The sequence below is a fragment of the Phytophthora parasitica genome (genome assembly GCF_000247585.1).
Source record: "Phytophthora parasitica INRA-310 unplaced genomic scaffold supercont2.24, whole genome shotgun sequence".
NCBI classification, from domain to species: Eukaryota; Oomycota; class Peronosporomycetes; order Peronosporales; family Peronosporaceae; genus Phytophthora; species Phytophthora nicotianae.
Window position 1 is genome coordinate 83,920 of NW_008649010.1, and position 15,050 is coordinate 98,969.

The following is a 15,050-nucleotide window of genomic DNA, read 5'->3' on the forward strand; positions in this document are numbered from 1 at the left end:
GATGGCACCGGAAGTGATGCTAGGTGAGAGGTACGACGACAAGGCGGATATGTTCTCGTTCGGTGTTTTGCTGTCTGAATTGGATGTGCATGTACTTCCATACTCGCACGCAAAGGAGAGGGATGTTCAAGTAGCGGATACTGTCACTTTACAAAAGGTTGCTCTAGGTACTTTGCAGGTCGAGTTTTCATCGAGTTCGTTGGGATCCGTGGTGGATCTGGGTTTGTCGTGTGTGTCACGAAACCCGAAGGAGCGCCCAACCTCAGCCGAGGCACTCTATCGACTACACACGATCTTATCGCAAGAAATGTAGAACTGATTACAACTTCGAAGTATTATTGAAGGCATTGCTAAGTTTGTCTCCACTTCAAAGCTTCATTTTCGCATGGGCACAACTTCGAATTCACAAGTACTTAAGTACCGATTGAGTATCTCTGTGTAGACATCAGTTGAGCTCCAATTGGAGACCTCCTTTGATTCCAGGACCTGAATCAAGGGAAATTGCAGCGCAATATCCAGTGACCAAGGTCGCCTCCCTTTGTCCATCGGAGGTGGACTGAGCGCTGCTCGTCTGTCAACTCGGATCGTTTTTGCGATCGTTAAGGTCCAAGTGCAGTTGATGACCGCGGGAACAGGTCCAAGTCCGTTAAAGTCACTTTCTGCGTCGACGCCACTTTATTAAAGCATTGGAAGGACCGTGTTCACAAGTCAATTCTATAGAACCCGCACGCGTGCTGCGTAGTGAGTGTCATTTGCTACCATGTGGACAACGAAAATCTTCGCTCCCGATAGCTCTCGCAATGACAGCACCTGCGACGAAACACCCGATGCGATAGTTGTTTTCATCGATGATAACTGCTCCAAGGCGAACTGTGCAGTGGCAAATTACAGCAAGTACAAATATCATGTCTCCAACACGTGTAACGTCACGGATCCCAACAAACTCCGACGAGTACGTGGTGGTTCAGACATACAACGATTCAAGCTGCTCAACATTATCCCAAACTGCTGCATATTCTCTTGGAAAGTGCCTTGCCATCAACAATCGCAGATCCATTCAGTGCTTTCAATCGCCGGCCGGCAACGTAACCGTCAAATACTACAATGCCACAGACTGCAGTGAGGGCAACAACTACCTTAATGTACCGGCGTACACCAACTCGAGCGACAATTGCGTCAATAGCAGCTACAAGGCGTACATAACTGTTGTCGAAAGTACATCAACTGCGTCTCACAGCACGAGTGCCTCAGCTAGCAGCAATGTGCCAAACCCAACGAGTACCCCAATCGACTCAAGTGACTCAAGTGTCAGTGGATCTCTCGATACGCTAAGCAACGAAGCCTCCAGCTCTACTGGTCAGACTACTACCTCAACACTTGAGTCGGACAACCCGGGTATCAGTACAGGAGCCATTATTGGCATTGTCGTTGGTGTTCTCGTCGCTGTGCTGGTCGTCGCCTGGTTCGTGTGGTATCGTCGACGATTCACGAAGAACGGCGACTCCGACGCTGATAAGCGTGAAGGTGCATACGCCCAAGCTTCCTCACCAAAGTCGGATCAAAAGAGCACTGATACAGGTGTTACCGACTTCTCCAGCTCGATCGGTCTCGGACCGCAGAGTCTTGCTGGGCTCTGGGACGACGAACTCATTGCGACGTCTCGCATTCCTCGTGATAAGGTACTAGTGCAGCAACTAATCAACCGCGGGGGCTACGGCGAAGTCTACTACGGACTGTACAACGGCCAGCGTGTGGCCCTGAAGACGCTTCTACCCGAGCTCCGCAAGAGTATCAAACATGTGAACCAGCTCCTGGATGAAGTGAGGTTGTTGGCGATGCTTGACCACCCTCGCGTCGTTCATTTCGTCGGGATCGCGTGGGATTCCCTCTCAGATCTCTGCATAGTGTTAGAGTACATGGAAGGTGGCGATTTGCGGGCGTTGCTTGCGTCTTACGAGGCACAAGGCCATGACGTTGGCTTCGATCATACCAAGGTGACCATAGCACTCCACGTTGCGCACGCCCTCACCTATCTCCACTCACTGGATCCTCCAGTCCTCCACCGGGACCTGAAGTCCAAGAACGTCCTCCTCACCTCGGATTTGCAAGCGAAGATCACGGATTTCGGGATTTCTCGTGAGCGCGCTGACAAAACCATGACTGCCGGGGTGGGAACGTCGTTGTGGATGGCTCCTGAAGTCATGATGGGGGAGAGATATGACGATAAGGCCGACATGTTCTCGTTCGGTGTGATGCTGTCTGAGCTGGACCTACACACGTTACCGTATTCGCACGCGAAACACAACTTGAGTTCGTCGGGTCATAAGATGCCGGATACGACTATTCTACAGAGGGTAGCTTTGGGGAAGATCCGCGTCGAGTTTTCCCCCGGGGCTCTCGATTCGATGGTGGCGTTGGCCAACTCATGCGTCGCGCTTGACCCCAAGTATCGCCCGACGGCTGCCGAAGCGCTATACCATTTGCAAACAGTTTTGCGAGAACTGTAACATGCTAGCATCCGTTTAAACTAATACTAGCTTGAACATCCATTTTATAGCGCTGCGCAACAGGTATGATGAGCTGGAATGTACATGTAGAATACCATACTGAACGACAACGCGGCATGCGAATTGCACTATAAGTTATAGCCTACTAGTAGTACGCACCAGGAATCTTTCACTATCCCTTGTAATGCAGGAGCCCGTGCAAATGGTGGACAAAGGGAATCACTTGTCCATACACGGTAGGTCCTACAATTCCTTGTTCCCTTCACCAGACTGCAAACTGTGCCTAATTCTGTGCAACGTTGCGGGAGCTGCAGGACGCGATGCTGAGACTTTTGGGTTCGTTCCCTCTTGGAGGACCTCGAGGCACGAAGACACTCCTTGGGCATGTAGCACAAGTGAAGCTGCCTGGTGACGTCAATAATCGATCCCAGACTCTCTCGCCTCAACCATGTCGATCTCCGTGACTCAAGTAATGGTTCTTCTGGTGACGGTCATTTACATCACTGCCCCTGCAATCGCCATGGATGCGATGCAAGTTTTCTCCCGTGGAGTATGTGTTGGTGCACCCAATACTCTGATCATGAAGAACTCGGAGGACTGTGAAGATAACACGTGTAAGCGCCGAGAATTTGGCGATGACCCGTACAATGTCTCGGTCAATTGCAATATATCGGACCGATTCGACCATGCCGCTGAGGTCTTTACTTACAACTACGTAGTCATCGAGTACTACGACCAGAACACAAGCTGCAATAGTGACAATCTCACTGAGACCGACGTGTATCCAGGGACCCGAGACTGCCAAGTTGCCTCAATCAACGGCACATCGTCTGTCATGGTTTATCTCTACACGAACGGCTCGGTGGATGTGTTCTTCTTCAAAGACGATGTCTGTGGTGGCAATAGCAACTTCAATTTTACCTTGAGTGGTGCTGAAGTCGCCAATGGTGACTGTATCAAGGGAGGGTACAAGGTGTACACTAGCTACAGCCTCAGTGCTACCAGTAGCTCGAGTTCGGGCAACACTGCGGTCTCGCAACTAGGGCGGAATGCCTCCAGTTCAAGCGGTATCATCGCCAGCTCCAGTAGCAACAAAGGCGCAGTCCCGGTCACAACCTCTAAAGGATCAGGTGTGAACATCGGAGCCATTGCTGGCGTCGTCGCAGGAGTGATCGTTGCTGTGTTGCTCATTGTTATTGGGTTTCTATGGTACCGTCGTCGATCTAAGAGAGCAAAGGGATCACCATCGGGTGGCAACAAAGTCACAGACGGTTATGCTACAGTCACCTCCCCGACAACGGGCCAAAAGAGCACGGATTCTGACATTACGGATTTCTCCAGCTCACTCGGCTTGGGGCCTCGCAGCTTGGCTGGCCTTTGGGATGACGAAGCCATCGCAACAGCCCGTATTCCACGTGAAAAATTGGAGATACAGCAGTTGATCAGTCGAGGGGGCTACGGAGAGATTTACTTTGGATTCTTCATCGGCAAATGTGTAGCGATCAAGACGCTACTTCCAGAACTTCGTAAGAGCGTCAAACACGTCAACGGCTTTCTTGATGAAGTGCGGCTTTTGGCACGACTCGATCACCCGCGTATCGTGCAATTTGTTGGTATAGCCTGGAATACTCTCGCTGATTTGTGTTTTGTGCTGGAATACATGGAAGGCGGCGATCTCCATGCTCTTCTCGCGACTTACGAGGCACAAAACTTTGATACTGGCTTTGACAAGAGCAAAGTCACTATCGCACTCCACGTAGCTCATGGATTGACCTACTTGCATTCCCTCGACCCCCCAGTGCTGCACCGTGATCTTAAGTCCAAGAATATTCTCCTGAGCTCCGAGTTGGAGGCGAAAATTACGGATTTTGGCACTTCTCGCGAGCGTGGGGAAAGAACGATGACGGCAGGGGTCGGAACTTCACTGTGGATGGCTCCTGAGGTCATGTTGGGCCAGCGGTACGATCACAAAAGTGACATATTCTCGTTTGGTGTCGTGCTCTCGGAGTTGGACCAGCACAAGCTGCCGTACTCGCACGCAAAAGGTCGAAAACTCCCAGACACGGCACTTTTGCAGATGGTGGCATTGGGCACAATTAGCGTGGAGTTTTCGTCTGGAACATTGGAATCGATGGTACAATTGGGTAAATCTTGCGTAGCTGTGGATCCTGACGATCGCCCGACCGCCGCAGAAGCACTGTACCAATTGCAACTGATCCTAAGGCAGGAGCTATGAGGCGAAGGATTCTTGGCACTGAGGTACTAGCTCGGCGATGTTGATTGTTCTACCGCTGTTTCCAGCCTACAAAGTGGAGTCATCATCAATTTTGACGATCCTATTCGTTTGCATCACGATGACTAATACAAACTCGTGGAAAATGGCAACTTTTGGTTTTGCATCTCAAACCTTGAAAAATCAAAAGCATATTTTTTTATTGTAACAATTACCACCGAGTCGTGGAGTCGTGCAGCATTCGCTGGGGAGGCAGACGTTGGTGTCCACGTGTCGATAAATATTGAGAGCTCCCTCCCCCTTCGGCCTTTCAGCAGTCGACGTCTTGGCAAAGAGCTCACACGTCCGTCTCACGCGCGCCTTACCACGTCGCAAATCTCTAGAAAAGCCTCGCTGGTTGGTTGGCCTCCTGCTTCTCGCGAATGCGGACCTCGAGTTTGCGACTGCTGTCCATAATATCCTCGATACTAGCAATGCAGTTCTTTATCTGACCAAAATAGTGGCGCTCCGGCGTCGACGAGAAGTCGGACCCACTGCCGGTCGAGTCTCTGCCTCCTTCCTTGAGAGCCAGAAGATCCGAATCCCCACGAGACCCGAACATGACGCGTTTCATGTGCTGCGAGTTCAACGACATACTGACAGGAATCGTCTTGACCGGCAACACGGGCGACAGCGGCGCCGACAGTGGCCCATCTCGCATCTCCGCGTCGTCAGCCGCGGGGTTGCTGGAGCTCTGCGAGTCCTGGCGGAGAACGGTGAGGTTCAGTCTATTGTGCTCCTCTGGACTCGGCTCTTCCTCGTCCGTAAGCGAATCTTGCGGCTGTTTCTCCTTCTCAACGGCAGCAGAGTCGGGCAAACTTTCCTCCTCCACTATCGCCTTGTGGAGGGAACTTTTGCTTGCAATTTCGGATGTGGGTTCCAGGAAACTGGTGCTGGGACGCCTGGAGCTGAGTGCACTATTGATAACTCGGTCTTCCTCCTCCTTGGGCGCGTATTCCCCGACCTGCAGCAGCTTCAGGAGTCTCTCTTGGCTACGAGGCGTCATTGGACGCGTGCAGACCTGCTGCATGTACTCATTGAGTATCACTTGACGCGCTTCAACGGTCTCGGGCTGCAGTGAAGCCTTGCGACTCCACCAAAGCTTGGGCGGTAACTTTACGGAGATACGCGGCGCTTGCGGTGCCAGCTTCAGCCTCTTGCCGAAGTGCGAGAACTGGCGGAAACGGATAAGGCGGTGGTAGCACAGCCCGTCGTAGTTCACGGATGTTCGGTAGACTGTGTAGGCCAATGGAGAGTCCGGGTGGCGCGTCTGGGAGCCAATCACAGCCACGCGTAGCTGTCCAGACATGTTGCAGTACCTGGTCGACTGGTTTGGAGAGTGGCCAGAGCCCCACAAGCAGCGCAGACAGCGGGAGAAGATGCCGCACAACACGATGAATTCTAACTTCGGACTTGAGTGCGCCGTCGCAAATGGCAGAATGAGGGCGTTGGGATGGTACAGATGTTCGAGGGAAAATAAAAGATGTTTACCTTACAATTTTCCAGGTATTTTCCAAACTTACCACCAAATGTACTGATATTGGATTAGTAAAAGTACCAAGTGAATTCGATGATGTTCTCCAATGGGTGTACCAGTGGCAATACAAGCATGAAATCATTAATTTAAGTGTAATAATTCGATTTGAGAAACGCTCAAACAGCCTTCTCTTGGCACATAGGGCCGGGATACAATGAAGTGCTCGGTGTTCACGTGGCCTCACCGAGTTTTTCAGAATCCAGTTGCCGTGTAATAAGTATGGTCTGCAATGTGAATCTGCAAAATCTTCCTAAAGCAAAGAAAAAAGCGTAAGTTCACGTATATCATTACCTCTGATCGAATGTGACTCACAATTTGTGAGTCACAAGGGATATACAGATGGGGTGTCTCAACTTGAAACATGGTCGCACGTAGGTACAATTGTCAAAAAGGTTGCAAAGTAGAAACCACTACTTAAAGAGCAACTTGGCGAGTTGCAACATTAGAGCTCTGTTCTCAGAATTTGGATATTTTACCGCACCATACAGTTGGACTCCAACTTGGAGATCGTTTGGAATGTCGACGGATGTTGTTGCTCCTCGCTATGCCGAAGGGCCCGTCAAACAGCAAGAGTGCAGGGTGGACGTCGGCAGGGCAACGCCTGTGCAGTATGTACATGTACTGTTAACTGGCTCGGAGCGTGAATCGTGCAGTTGGAGATCAGTCATCCGCCAAAATCGAAATTGCTAGTACGATGGCAATGTCATTGCCTAATGATTCAGCCGCCTATCGGTGCAGGAAAGGCTCAAGCATTTTGCAATCAGCAACTTGTCTGGTCCTATGCTTCCTCTCTAGTGTTGCCACAATCGTTCAAGCTGAAGTTCAGCCTACCGAGCCAAAGAAATAAAACTCGTAGAAAGCCGCGTTGAAATGAGATCAAGCCTGTATCTGATAAAGGCTGTATGTCTGGACTCGGGCCGCTGGAGTACATGCACCGCTGTGTCGTCCATGTTGGCAGAACCAACACAAAGAAGTCGCCTACAGCGGACACGTACATTTCGACGACGCTTCCCTCCTGATTCTAACCAACGCACGTCACTCTTGTCAAATGCCTGAAGCACATGCCCGGTGGGCTGCCCACCGCAATTCTAGGGTGACAACAGCATGAATTCCGTGGCGTACGATGGTACCGCAAATTGTATCTTGATGGAAATTGTCGTGCTCAAGCCAACAAACGAGGAAAGCATTTCGATTGAAGTGTAATATTGCAAGCAGAACTAGAGACAACGACGAGTGGCTGCCATTGCAACTTGCCATGGGATCACGAAGCCGGTTTATTTTCGCCTCAACCGACCAGCCCGGTAACCCAAAGATTCTGGGCTCGAAGATGCGCTCCACAATCTGCAAAAGTTTACGAAATGTTATCAATGTTACGGGCTTGTTCAACAATAAACAAACGTAGGAACCCTTCATGGACTCACTTTCATAGGATCAAAACGGTTAAACATTGTTGAAGTTGCACTACTTGTACTTTGCTAGGGGTTTCTTGACATGGACAATCTCATCACTCGTTACTTGGTGGTTCATAGAAATTCGCTATCACTATCTTCCTGGATGGTGCTCTGCGTCATCTTCTCGCTTGCCAGGAAGCTCAGGTGTTGCAACATGCCAATGTGCTCCTGGTCCGCCTCCCTTCTCGGCTTGGTGTCCAGCACAGCCACTGTGCCAAGTGCGTGTCCGTCGCGCGAGAAGATGGTCGCGCCGGCGTAGTACCGGATCTTGACGGCTCCCTTGTCGCCCTTGACCATCGGATTCTCGCGGAAACGCTCGTCATTCTTGGTGTCCAACACCACCAACACACTCGGTTGACAAATAGTGTGTGCGCAGAACGAAAGTTCACGTGGCAGTGTCGTGTGCGCCATGCCGATATTTGCCACCAGCAGTTGCTCTTCGTCCTCGATGATACTAACATACGCAATCGGACATTTCATCGTCTTGGCGGCAACTTCACAGTACATGTTGAACTTGCCAGATAGCCCAAGTTCGCGGATGTTGAGCTCGCGTAGTACAGTCAATCGTTCCTCTTCGTCCACAGGGTAGGGCGGTTCCGGCCACGGGTTGAGCCACATGCCACTGCTGAGTGTACTGCTCCGGTTGCGGTCCGGAGCGGAGCCATTCGACGTCTTGCGACTGGAGTTGGACGAGTGAGCACTACCGCCGCCAGGACGTAGGAAACCCGTGGATCCAGCCGATGTGGGGCTGTCCAGCGAATGGAACGCTACACAGGACACACAAACACGCATGGACCGGGACTGGATCCGGTGATACAACGAGCAGCTGTTGCAGATAACCTCGCCACACGCTCTGCAGTGGTGTTTGCGCTTGAACATGTTGAAGCGCTTGTTGCAGATATGACAACTGAAGCGGTCTTCGTCATTGACCCAAGACGTATGTTGGATGACATCCAGTCTCGGGAGCGCCACAGCACGAGACGACCGAGTGTTACGGAACGAGGACTTCCGTGAGGGCAAGCGTGACCTCGATCCCGGTGTGTGGACCAATTGGCCTTGACTACCGTGAGTGTTGTGCATCTGGGACGCTCGGAATCCGCCCATGGGGGTGATGGAGTCAATCGACTGGGACTTCCTAAGAGAGACGCGGTGAGACGCACGAGGCATCAATTGACTGCTCTGTTCGTCCACAGTGTTGAGGTTGTGCTTGGGGAAGTTGTCGTTATACGTGAACATATCATCCGAGTAGTCCGACGACACATCCGAGAAACCAGAACCTTCGATATCGTTGGAATGCGACGTAACGGACCGCGGAGACGAGTCCGAAGACGCCGTGGAGCTCTCCGTGTACTGCGTCACAGCCTGCATCTGCTGCTCGCGCTTCAAATTCGCCAGTTTCCTCGCCTTATCAGCCTCTGTACGTTTAGCACGCATTCGTCGACGGTATCTGAAGCGGCATTGCAACAACCGTACAACCGCGAGAAAGCACACGAACTTCTTACGCTGCACCACCGTCCGGATAAATCCCTGTACCTTGCCTGCATTCCTCTTCCGGGTCATCATAATCTGCCGTCGACGACGCAATTTCTGCTGTTTCTTGTATCGGAATCGAATCTGAAATGTCTTCACAGCATGAAGGTATTTCAAGTAGCGCGCACGGGCAGTCACACACAAGACAGCGTAGAAAATCTTGATCATGTGACGATGTAGACGCTGGGAGCGCATTTCCTCGAGGAATTCGTACGTCGGCTTCTTCATGAACATTTTCGTGAACCCCATCTGGATGCCCACTGAGATACACTTGGTCGTGAACTGGCCTTGATCTGGTCGTTCACAGGCGCCTTGAGGGTTCGCATCGTTCTCCTTGGGGATCACATCCAGCAGCTCCTTCAGTAGCTCCTTAGCTTCACTACTAATGACAGCCATGCCCTCGTCCGAGTCCGTATCGGGCAGTCCAAAGGAAGTTCCCTGTTTCTTAGCTAGCAGCGGATTCTTGGACCTCTTTAAACTGAAATATCTGGCGACGAACACATCGTGTGGTAAGCGAATCGGATACCCTGCTCTGGCCACACGAACAGCCTCCATCACACCGTTGCAACGCAGTTGGTTCAGCACACGTTCACGCTCGTAAATCCCTGCTTTGCACAGCTCATTGGGCTTGAGACAACGTACGTAGTGCGGGTTGGTGCTTTGCAACGTTTCCAGCAACGTTGTCAACTGCTCCTTGAACTGAAGACCAACACTCGCGCCTCGGTTCTTGCTGGTTTGTGCACGTTGACGCGGAGAAGACTTGGCACGGTCACGAGAACCACCCAAGCCTTCACACAAGGTGCGAGTAAAGCTGTCTTCTCGTGTGGAATACACCAGCATATCCACTGCTTCTTGGTGCAGAACATCCTTGTTCTTCTCCAAAAATCCATCGGACGAGTACTCCACGTGGCCTGCATAGTGTACAATAGTGAACAGGCCCCGTGCACGTTGAATTCTGGAAGCCTCGAAGCGGGGGTGGCTGCCACAGGCGCGATAAAGCTTGGACGCTAACGTCGTGTCACTTCCTTTAGGCATCACACACTCCTCGTCAATAAGCGACAGAATGCCCGTCGGTCGCTGCGAAATGAGGTTCACGCAGTCCTGGTTATCGCAGAACTCAATGTACTTCCAGTCGACACCTTGCGACTCATACTCGCGCTGTTCGGCCTTGAAAACGTAGTCGTTAAACTGTTGCTGTAGCGTCTCGTTGGCAAAGTTGATACAAAGCTGCTCGAACGAGTTCTTCGGGAACACTTCGAAGCCGAAAATGTCGAGAATGCCTATGAAATGCAGTCCGCCCTTGGCTTTCTCGCTGTCATCCATTCGAAGGAAGTGGTTGATCTTCTTCACCATCCAGTCGAACAAACGTCCATACAAAGCCTTGGCCAGCGCGTCACGTGCGTTGTTAGCCTGCGCTGCCGACAGCTTCATACTCACGAAATCAGTACCGGCTCGGATACGACGCACACTCAGCGCTCGCTCCAGTTTAGTCGCGTCCACAGCCATCAGCGTAGCTGCTGCGTCACGAGACCAGATGCAACTTGGAGCCAAGTCGGATTTACCCGCTCCAGGCCCCATTGATTGTCCTAATCTGTCGCTGTTCTCGTCGTGCTCAAATGATAAATTCCCAATGTGCATGAGCGCCGCGAGGATGTCGAAAATACCTGCACGTTCCGCCTGTGTGAAGCCCACAATGTCCATAGCGTCCATGACTCGTCGGAACATATCCGAGTCTTTTACTCCATCACGACGTTCATAACACTCGCTCTGGTTTAAATACCGATAATGAAGGAACTGGCGCGTGGCGTCTGTGACTTCCCCGTGATCTCCTGGAGGCATCAGATGGCCCTTTGGAGGATCCAGGAACCAGCGCTTACGAGCTGCTGGGGCTGCGCCGATCGCCATTTCGTAAAAGATGTGGTAATTCCTCTCGCCCTTGGACTGCGACACCAGACGCACTTTTTCGAGCAAATATGTCTGGATACTGGCACCTGTGAGTCTGCCGCCGCTAGTGAAGTGCAGCTTGATAAATTTGCCGAATCGACTCGAGTTATCGTTGCGAAGAGTGCGTGCGTTACCGAAAGACTCGAGCAGAATATTGGTCTGCAACACTTTGGCGGCGATGCCTTCTGGGATTTTGCCAGCAACAGACGCTGCTAGATTATTCGCGCCTGCTTGTGCGAGGTACTCCATGAGGAATTTGGTGCTCTCGGTCTTGCCACTGCCACTCTCTCCACTCACGAGGATACTCTGATCGCTCATAACGCCGTTTAGTCCTAACATCATGGCCTTGTAGGCCTCTCCGGCCACTTGATAGATATGCGGAGGCATGGGGTCGCTGCGCATCGAGGAGCTCCTGGACTCGTAAGACAACAAATACTTGGCCAATGTGTCTTTACTGTAGACATTGGCGATCTTCTGGAAGGGGTTTACAGCCAGTAGAATGGCTCCTGTGTTGGTGTAGATCTTGTGCTCAGCGAAGCGCGTCTCGAGCGCCGAAAGGATCGTCGTCTCGTCTAGCTCGATGAGTTGGGTAAGGTCATCCACATCGAAGCGCTGGCCCTGACCGGGAGTGAGCAGACGCACATCAGGCGCGTCCTGGTTCACATCGGCCGGTACGCCTCGCTCCGCCACGCTGCCGTCCTCGAATTTGACGACGATCACGGCGCCCGACGCCTCGATGGGACTCACATAGCGGTCGATGACCTGTGCGCGTCGCCATTTCTGCGGAGCTACCTGCACTTCCACCTCTGCGCCCACGTCCATGGTCGAATTGGACACTGCGCCTCGGTGGTGCCTCTTGCCGCCTACTACTGGATGGGAAGGTGCTCGGGCTTCTTCGTGCACTCTGCCGGGCGGGCCGTTATTGTGTGAGGGAGTCAGTCGGCGCACCTCGATCGCATCGAGCAGTAAAGCTGCCCGGCCCACAACCCCACACGATCAGGTGGGGACGGTGGTACCCTCATACTTTACCCCTATATGCTACGAATACCTCCTAAACCAACAGCTCTCTGACTATTCAGTTTGTACAGGTTTTACTGCTAGTCGGCATTTAAACAGCTTAACCTTCTTGACTTTATGTGTCTGAGGAATGAGTAGCCGTTTAAAATGAATGTGAAGCGTGGGGTAAAGTTTTGTCGTTCTATAGAGCATAGTAAAAGCAAGAGGTCGTAGTTCAGTCTATGCGCGGGACCAGACGGCGTACTGTACCGAAACGAACTGTCTCCTGCGCCGGCAACAGAGGACGCGGTGCCTCCTGCACTTGGAGTGGAGATTTGAAGAAACTGCCACTCTACTCTTTGAGCAGTCCAGACGGAGAAGAAGAAGTTGGTCTGGGCGTGTGTCGGGCGTTGCAATCTCCACTTGCTGGCTGGCAGCGTGGTAACAAATGCACTGCCGCTAATTGGAGTATCCGAAGTGCAGGTTGCACCCGTGTCTAACGCAACGGTGAAAGGCATTATAGCGTGTACTTCGAAGTAATATACTGGAGCCGGTTGGGCTGGTGCCATTCAGCGACGTTCTGAAACGGCCCATTGAATGGCGTCAAGTGCTTGTCACCTGCAGGGTCATAGCAAAAGACTACTCACTGTAGACGACAGCCAGGAAGCCTTTCATGCTCCACAGCGCTCTACATGCACAACGTGCGTCTACTGCGTTGGTCGTCTAGCAAAATCCAGACCCGAATTTTGGCTCGCAAAACGTTGGCAAGCAGCACATCGTTGACAACTTGTTGTGTGTACGATACATTTGCAGAAAGGTCATTCATTGCCAGCATTGCAGAGATTTGCCTACAACTTGGCTACACGAATGAATTTGCCTGCCTTGGCTGTAGAGTCCTGGAGTTCATGGTATCCGAACTCCGAGCATGAGATCCGATGTGCCTCCTGCAGATCCTACAGTATCCATAGGCACGGGAGAGCACTAATACATTCTCTTCAACGTCACCGTAGATGCTCCAGCCTTGCGTCTTTACGTGATCTACTAGAGTACTTCAGAAGTATTAGAGAGAGGATCGGGGACTCAACTATTTGCATGGTGTTGCATTCCTATCCACGAGACCACAGCCTCCTCTATCCTATTGATGCGTTTTGTTCGTCTTCTTCTTCTTCTTTCCACGGTTCAGAAGCTCTTTCTCGCGCGGAACCAGTCGCAACTCGCGGACTGTCGTCAAGAAGGCGAAAAGTAGGGAGCCCAGCGTCTCGTGCGTCAATACGCGAACGTCGCCGTCTCGTCGATGATTTTTCGACGGACGCTCGATGCCGTTTGTGCCGCTACCTAAACATGATGAAGACGACGTATTCACGATCACTTGGCCGTCTGCTTGTACTACTTTAGTCACCACGAGGACATTCGAGTGGTGGTCTACTCGGAACTCTGCTTTGCTGTGATATACATCACAACTGAACGTCAGCAATTCGACCCACTGGCTTTATGTTTTATCAATGACGGCACACTTACACAACTTGCAATAACACTTGCACACTGTGTAGCTCTGCAGCTGTCATTGGTGCTGGCTGGAGTAAAATGCTGGATAAATAGAGGGCGAACTGCCCGATGGAGTCTACCGGTGGCTCATCTGAATCAGCAGTCCATGCTGTGCTCTTGTTGCGTCGCTCGCGATGGTATTTCTGAATGAGAACGAAGAGAAACGTCGGGAATGGTCGGTGAGTCTTCGCCTCAAACTCTGCTTCTACTGCGCAGTACATACAAGTGAGTAAATGTCCACGATTTCGATAAATCAAATGGCAACGAACCTGCATCGTTGATATCTGCTAGTGTAGGTGGGGTCATTGCTCCCAAAGCCGCCATGTCCCTCTGTACACGGTCGCAGATCTCTTGCATCGCTGTCTTCAATTGTGCAAACGTCACCACATACTGCCTCGCCAGCCACTGGAAATGGAAAGCCTGCCGCCTCACTTGGTCCTCTGGATCTAAGCCCTCCATCCCCACTAAACTGTTCCGACGGCGATTAGAGAGGAACTCGAAGTGCGAAGGATCATCCTCGAGCTTTTTAACCCCTGGAAAGCGATACCTCATCACCTCGGTTGGTAGTGATCGGAACGTCTCATCCACCGCTTCGTATCGCGCTTCCAGTCCTTCTGCTATTATCCTCAATCTGTTCACATCCAGCGAACTGAAGCGCGCTCCCTTCCGCGCCCCACACATCATCAGAATCTGCAAAAATCAACACACCAAAAAGTCAGTTATTTATCCCGTTTCAGTAAATAAAAAAGTAGTTGGCAATTACGTCGTTGAGCACGTGGAGATAAATCCTCTCGGTGGCGCTGCTGAGGTTCAACGTCTCGCATTCCTCCGGTGTGGGCTTGTGGTAGCGCAAACCGTCGATGAAGCGCAGCATCTGCGTCGGTGGCTTCACATTATACGCCGCGTCGTCGAAATTCTGCAATAAGCAGCAACAATCGTCAATAATGTGAAGACGCAGTATCTATAATATTGACAGCCGCACCTCGAAAATAGGCTTCTTGACAACTTTGCGCAGTGCCACGTCGGGCAGCACGAAGCGTCCACTGCCAGTGGTGGTAGCTCCTGCCAGCTGGAACACAGAGGCTGGACGTGGCGCTGGAGCTGGGAAGCTCACATTGATGTCGACGGACCCGAGAGCTGCCGGTGGCTCGGCGTTCGAGCCGCTCGTGTGCGCCATCATCGCAAGTGAAGTTCTCCACTGTTCAGTTTTGTATCAGGATGAGGCCTAGCCCGCACCTTGCATCTGTTGGCTATAAATAGACTTTGAG

General features: G+C 51.7%; 6 protein-coding genes across 9 annotated transcripts in view; 3 read left to right on the plus strand and 3 right to left on the minus strand.

Moving 5' to 3' along the window:
• Positions 1-313, plus strand: part of PPTG_22816 (hypothetical protein) — a gene marked incomplete at both ends in the record, with an annotated part of 8,014 nt that extends 7,701 nt beyond the window's left edge. Inside the window, one exon of the mRNA XM_008906552.1 lies at positions 24-313. Within this exon, the coding sequence (XP_008904800.1) occupies positions 24-313 (290 nt within the window). The remainder of the gene's footprint in view (positions 1-23) is intronic.
• Positions 314-658: 345 nt separating this feature from the next.
• PPTG_11276 (TKL/DRK protein kinase) lies at positions 659-2,507 on the plus strand (the record flags this gene model as incomplete). Its single annotated transcript, XM_008906553.1, has 1 exon — positions 659-2,507. Exon 1 carries the CDS (start codon positions 849-851, stop codon positions 2,505-2,507), a length of 1,659 nt encoding a protein of 552 aa, XP_008904801.1. The 5' UTR covers positions 659-848.
• A 242-nt stretch (positions 2,508-2,749) lies between these two features.
• Positions 2,750-6,277, plus strand: PPTG_11277 (TKL/MLK protein kinase). Its single transcript, XM_008906554.1, has one exon. The coding sequence runs from the start codon at positions 2,956-2,958 to the stop codon at positions 4,741-4,743; it is 1,788 nt and encodes a 595-aa protein (XP_008904802.1). The 5' UTR covers positions 2,750-2,955; the 3' UTR covers positions 4,744-6,277.
• PPTG_11278 (hypothetical protein) lies at positions 4,838-6,265 on the minus strand. The gene has a single exon (XM_008906555.1). The coding sequence runs from the start codon at positions 6,086-6,088 to the stop codon at positions 5,120-5,122; it is 969 nt and encodes a 322-aa protein (XP_008904803.1). The 5' UTR covers positions 6,089-6,265; the 3' UTR covers positions 4,838-5,119.
• A 1,447-nt stretch (positions 6,278-7,724) lies between the features above and the next one.
• Positions 7,725-12,239, minus strand: PPTG_11279 (hypothetical protein). The gene has a single exon (XM_008906556.1). It carries the CDS (start codon positions 12,061-12,063, stop codon positions 7,840-7,842), a length of 4,224 nt encoding a protein of 1,407 aa, XP_008904804.1. The 5' UTR covers positions 12,064-12,239; the 3' UTR covers positions 7,725-7,839.
• An 825-nt stretch (positions 12,240-13,064) lies between these two features.
• Positions 13,065-15,009, minus strand: PPTG_11280 (hypothetical protein). 4 transcript variants are annotated; one of them, XM_008906558.1, is made up of 5 exons: positions 14,765-15,009; positions 14,546-14,698; positions 14,052-14,472; positions 13,756-13,987; positions 13,065-13,679 (listed from the first exon to the last, which is right to left on the minus strand). In XM_008906558.1, exons 1-5 carry the CDS (start codon positions 14,960-14,962, stop codon positions 13,373-13,375), a joined length of 1,311 nt encoding a protein of 436 aa, XP_008904806.1. In that variant the 5' UTR covers positions 14,963-15,009; the 3' UTR covers positions 13,065-13,372. The 4 variants fall into 4 exon arrangements, with proteins under 4 accessions (XP_008904806.1, XP_008904805.1, XP_008904808.1 ...); XM_008906557.1 differs by having other exon boundaries at positions 13,756-13,990; XM_008906560.1 differs by having other exon boundaries at positions 13,065-13,987.
• Positions 15,010-15,050: the final 41 nt, after the last annotated feature.

Bases quoted from the DNA above. Each gene is read 5' to 3' on its own strand.
- PPTG_11277 (XM_008906554.1), top strand. From the start codon at position 2,956: ATGTCGATCTCCGTGACTCAAGTAATGGTTCTTCTGGTGACGGTCATT.
- PPTG_11278 (XM_008906555.1), bottom strand. From the start codon at position 6,088: ATGTCTGGACAGCTACGCGTGGCTGTGATTGGCTCCCAGACGCGCCAC.
- PPTG_11279 (XM_008906556.1), bottom strand. From the start codon at position 12,063: ATGGACGTGGGCGCAGAGGTGGAAGTGCAGGTAGCTCCGCAGAAATGG.
- PPTG_11280 (XM_008906557.1), bottom strand. From the start codon at position 14,962: ATGATGGCGCACACGAGCGGCTCGAACGCCGAGCCACCGGCAGCTCTC. The intron at 14,699-14,764 runs GTGCGGCTGTCA...TGCTTATTGCAG, and splicing joins TCAAGAAGCCTATTTTCGAG to AATTTCGACGACGCGGCGTA. The intron at 14,473-14,545 runs GTAATTGCCAAC...TGATTTTTGCAG, and splicing joins ATCTCCACGTGCTCAACGAC to ATTCTGATGATGTGTGGGGC.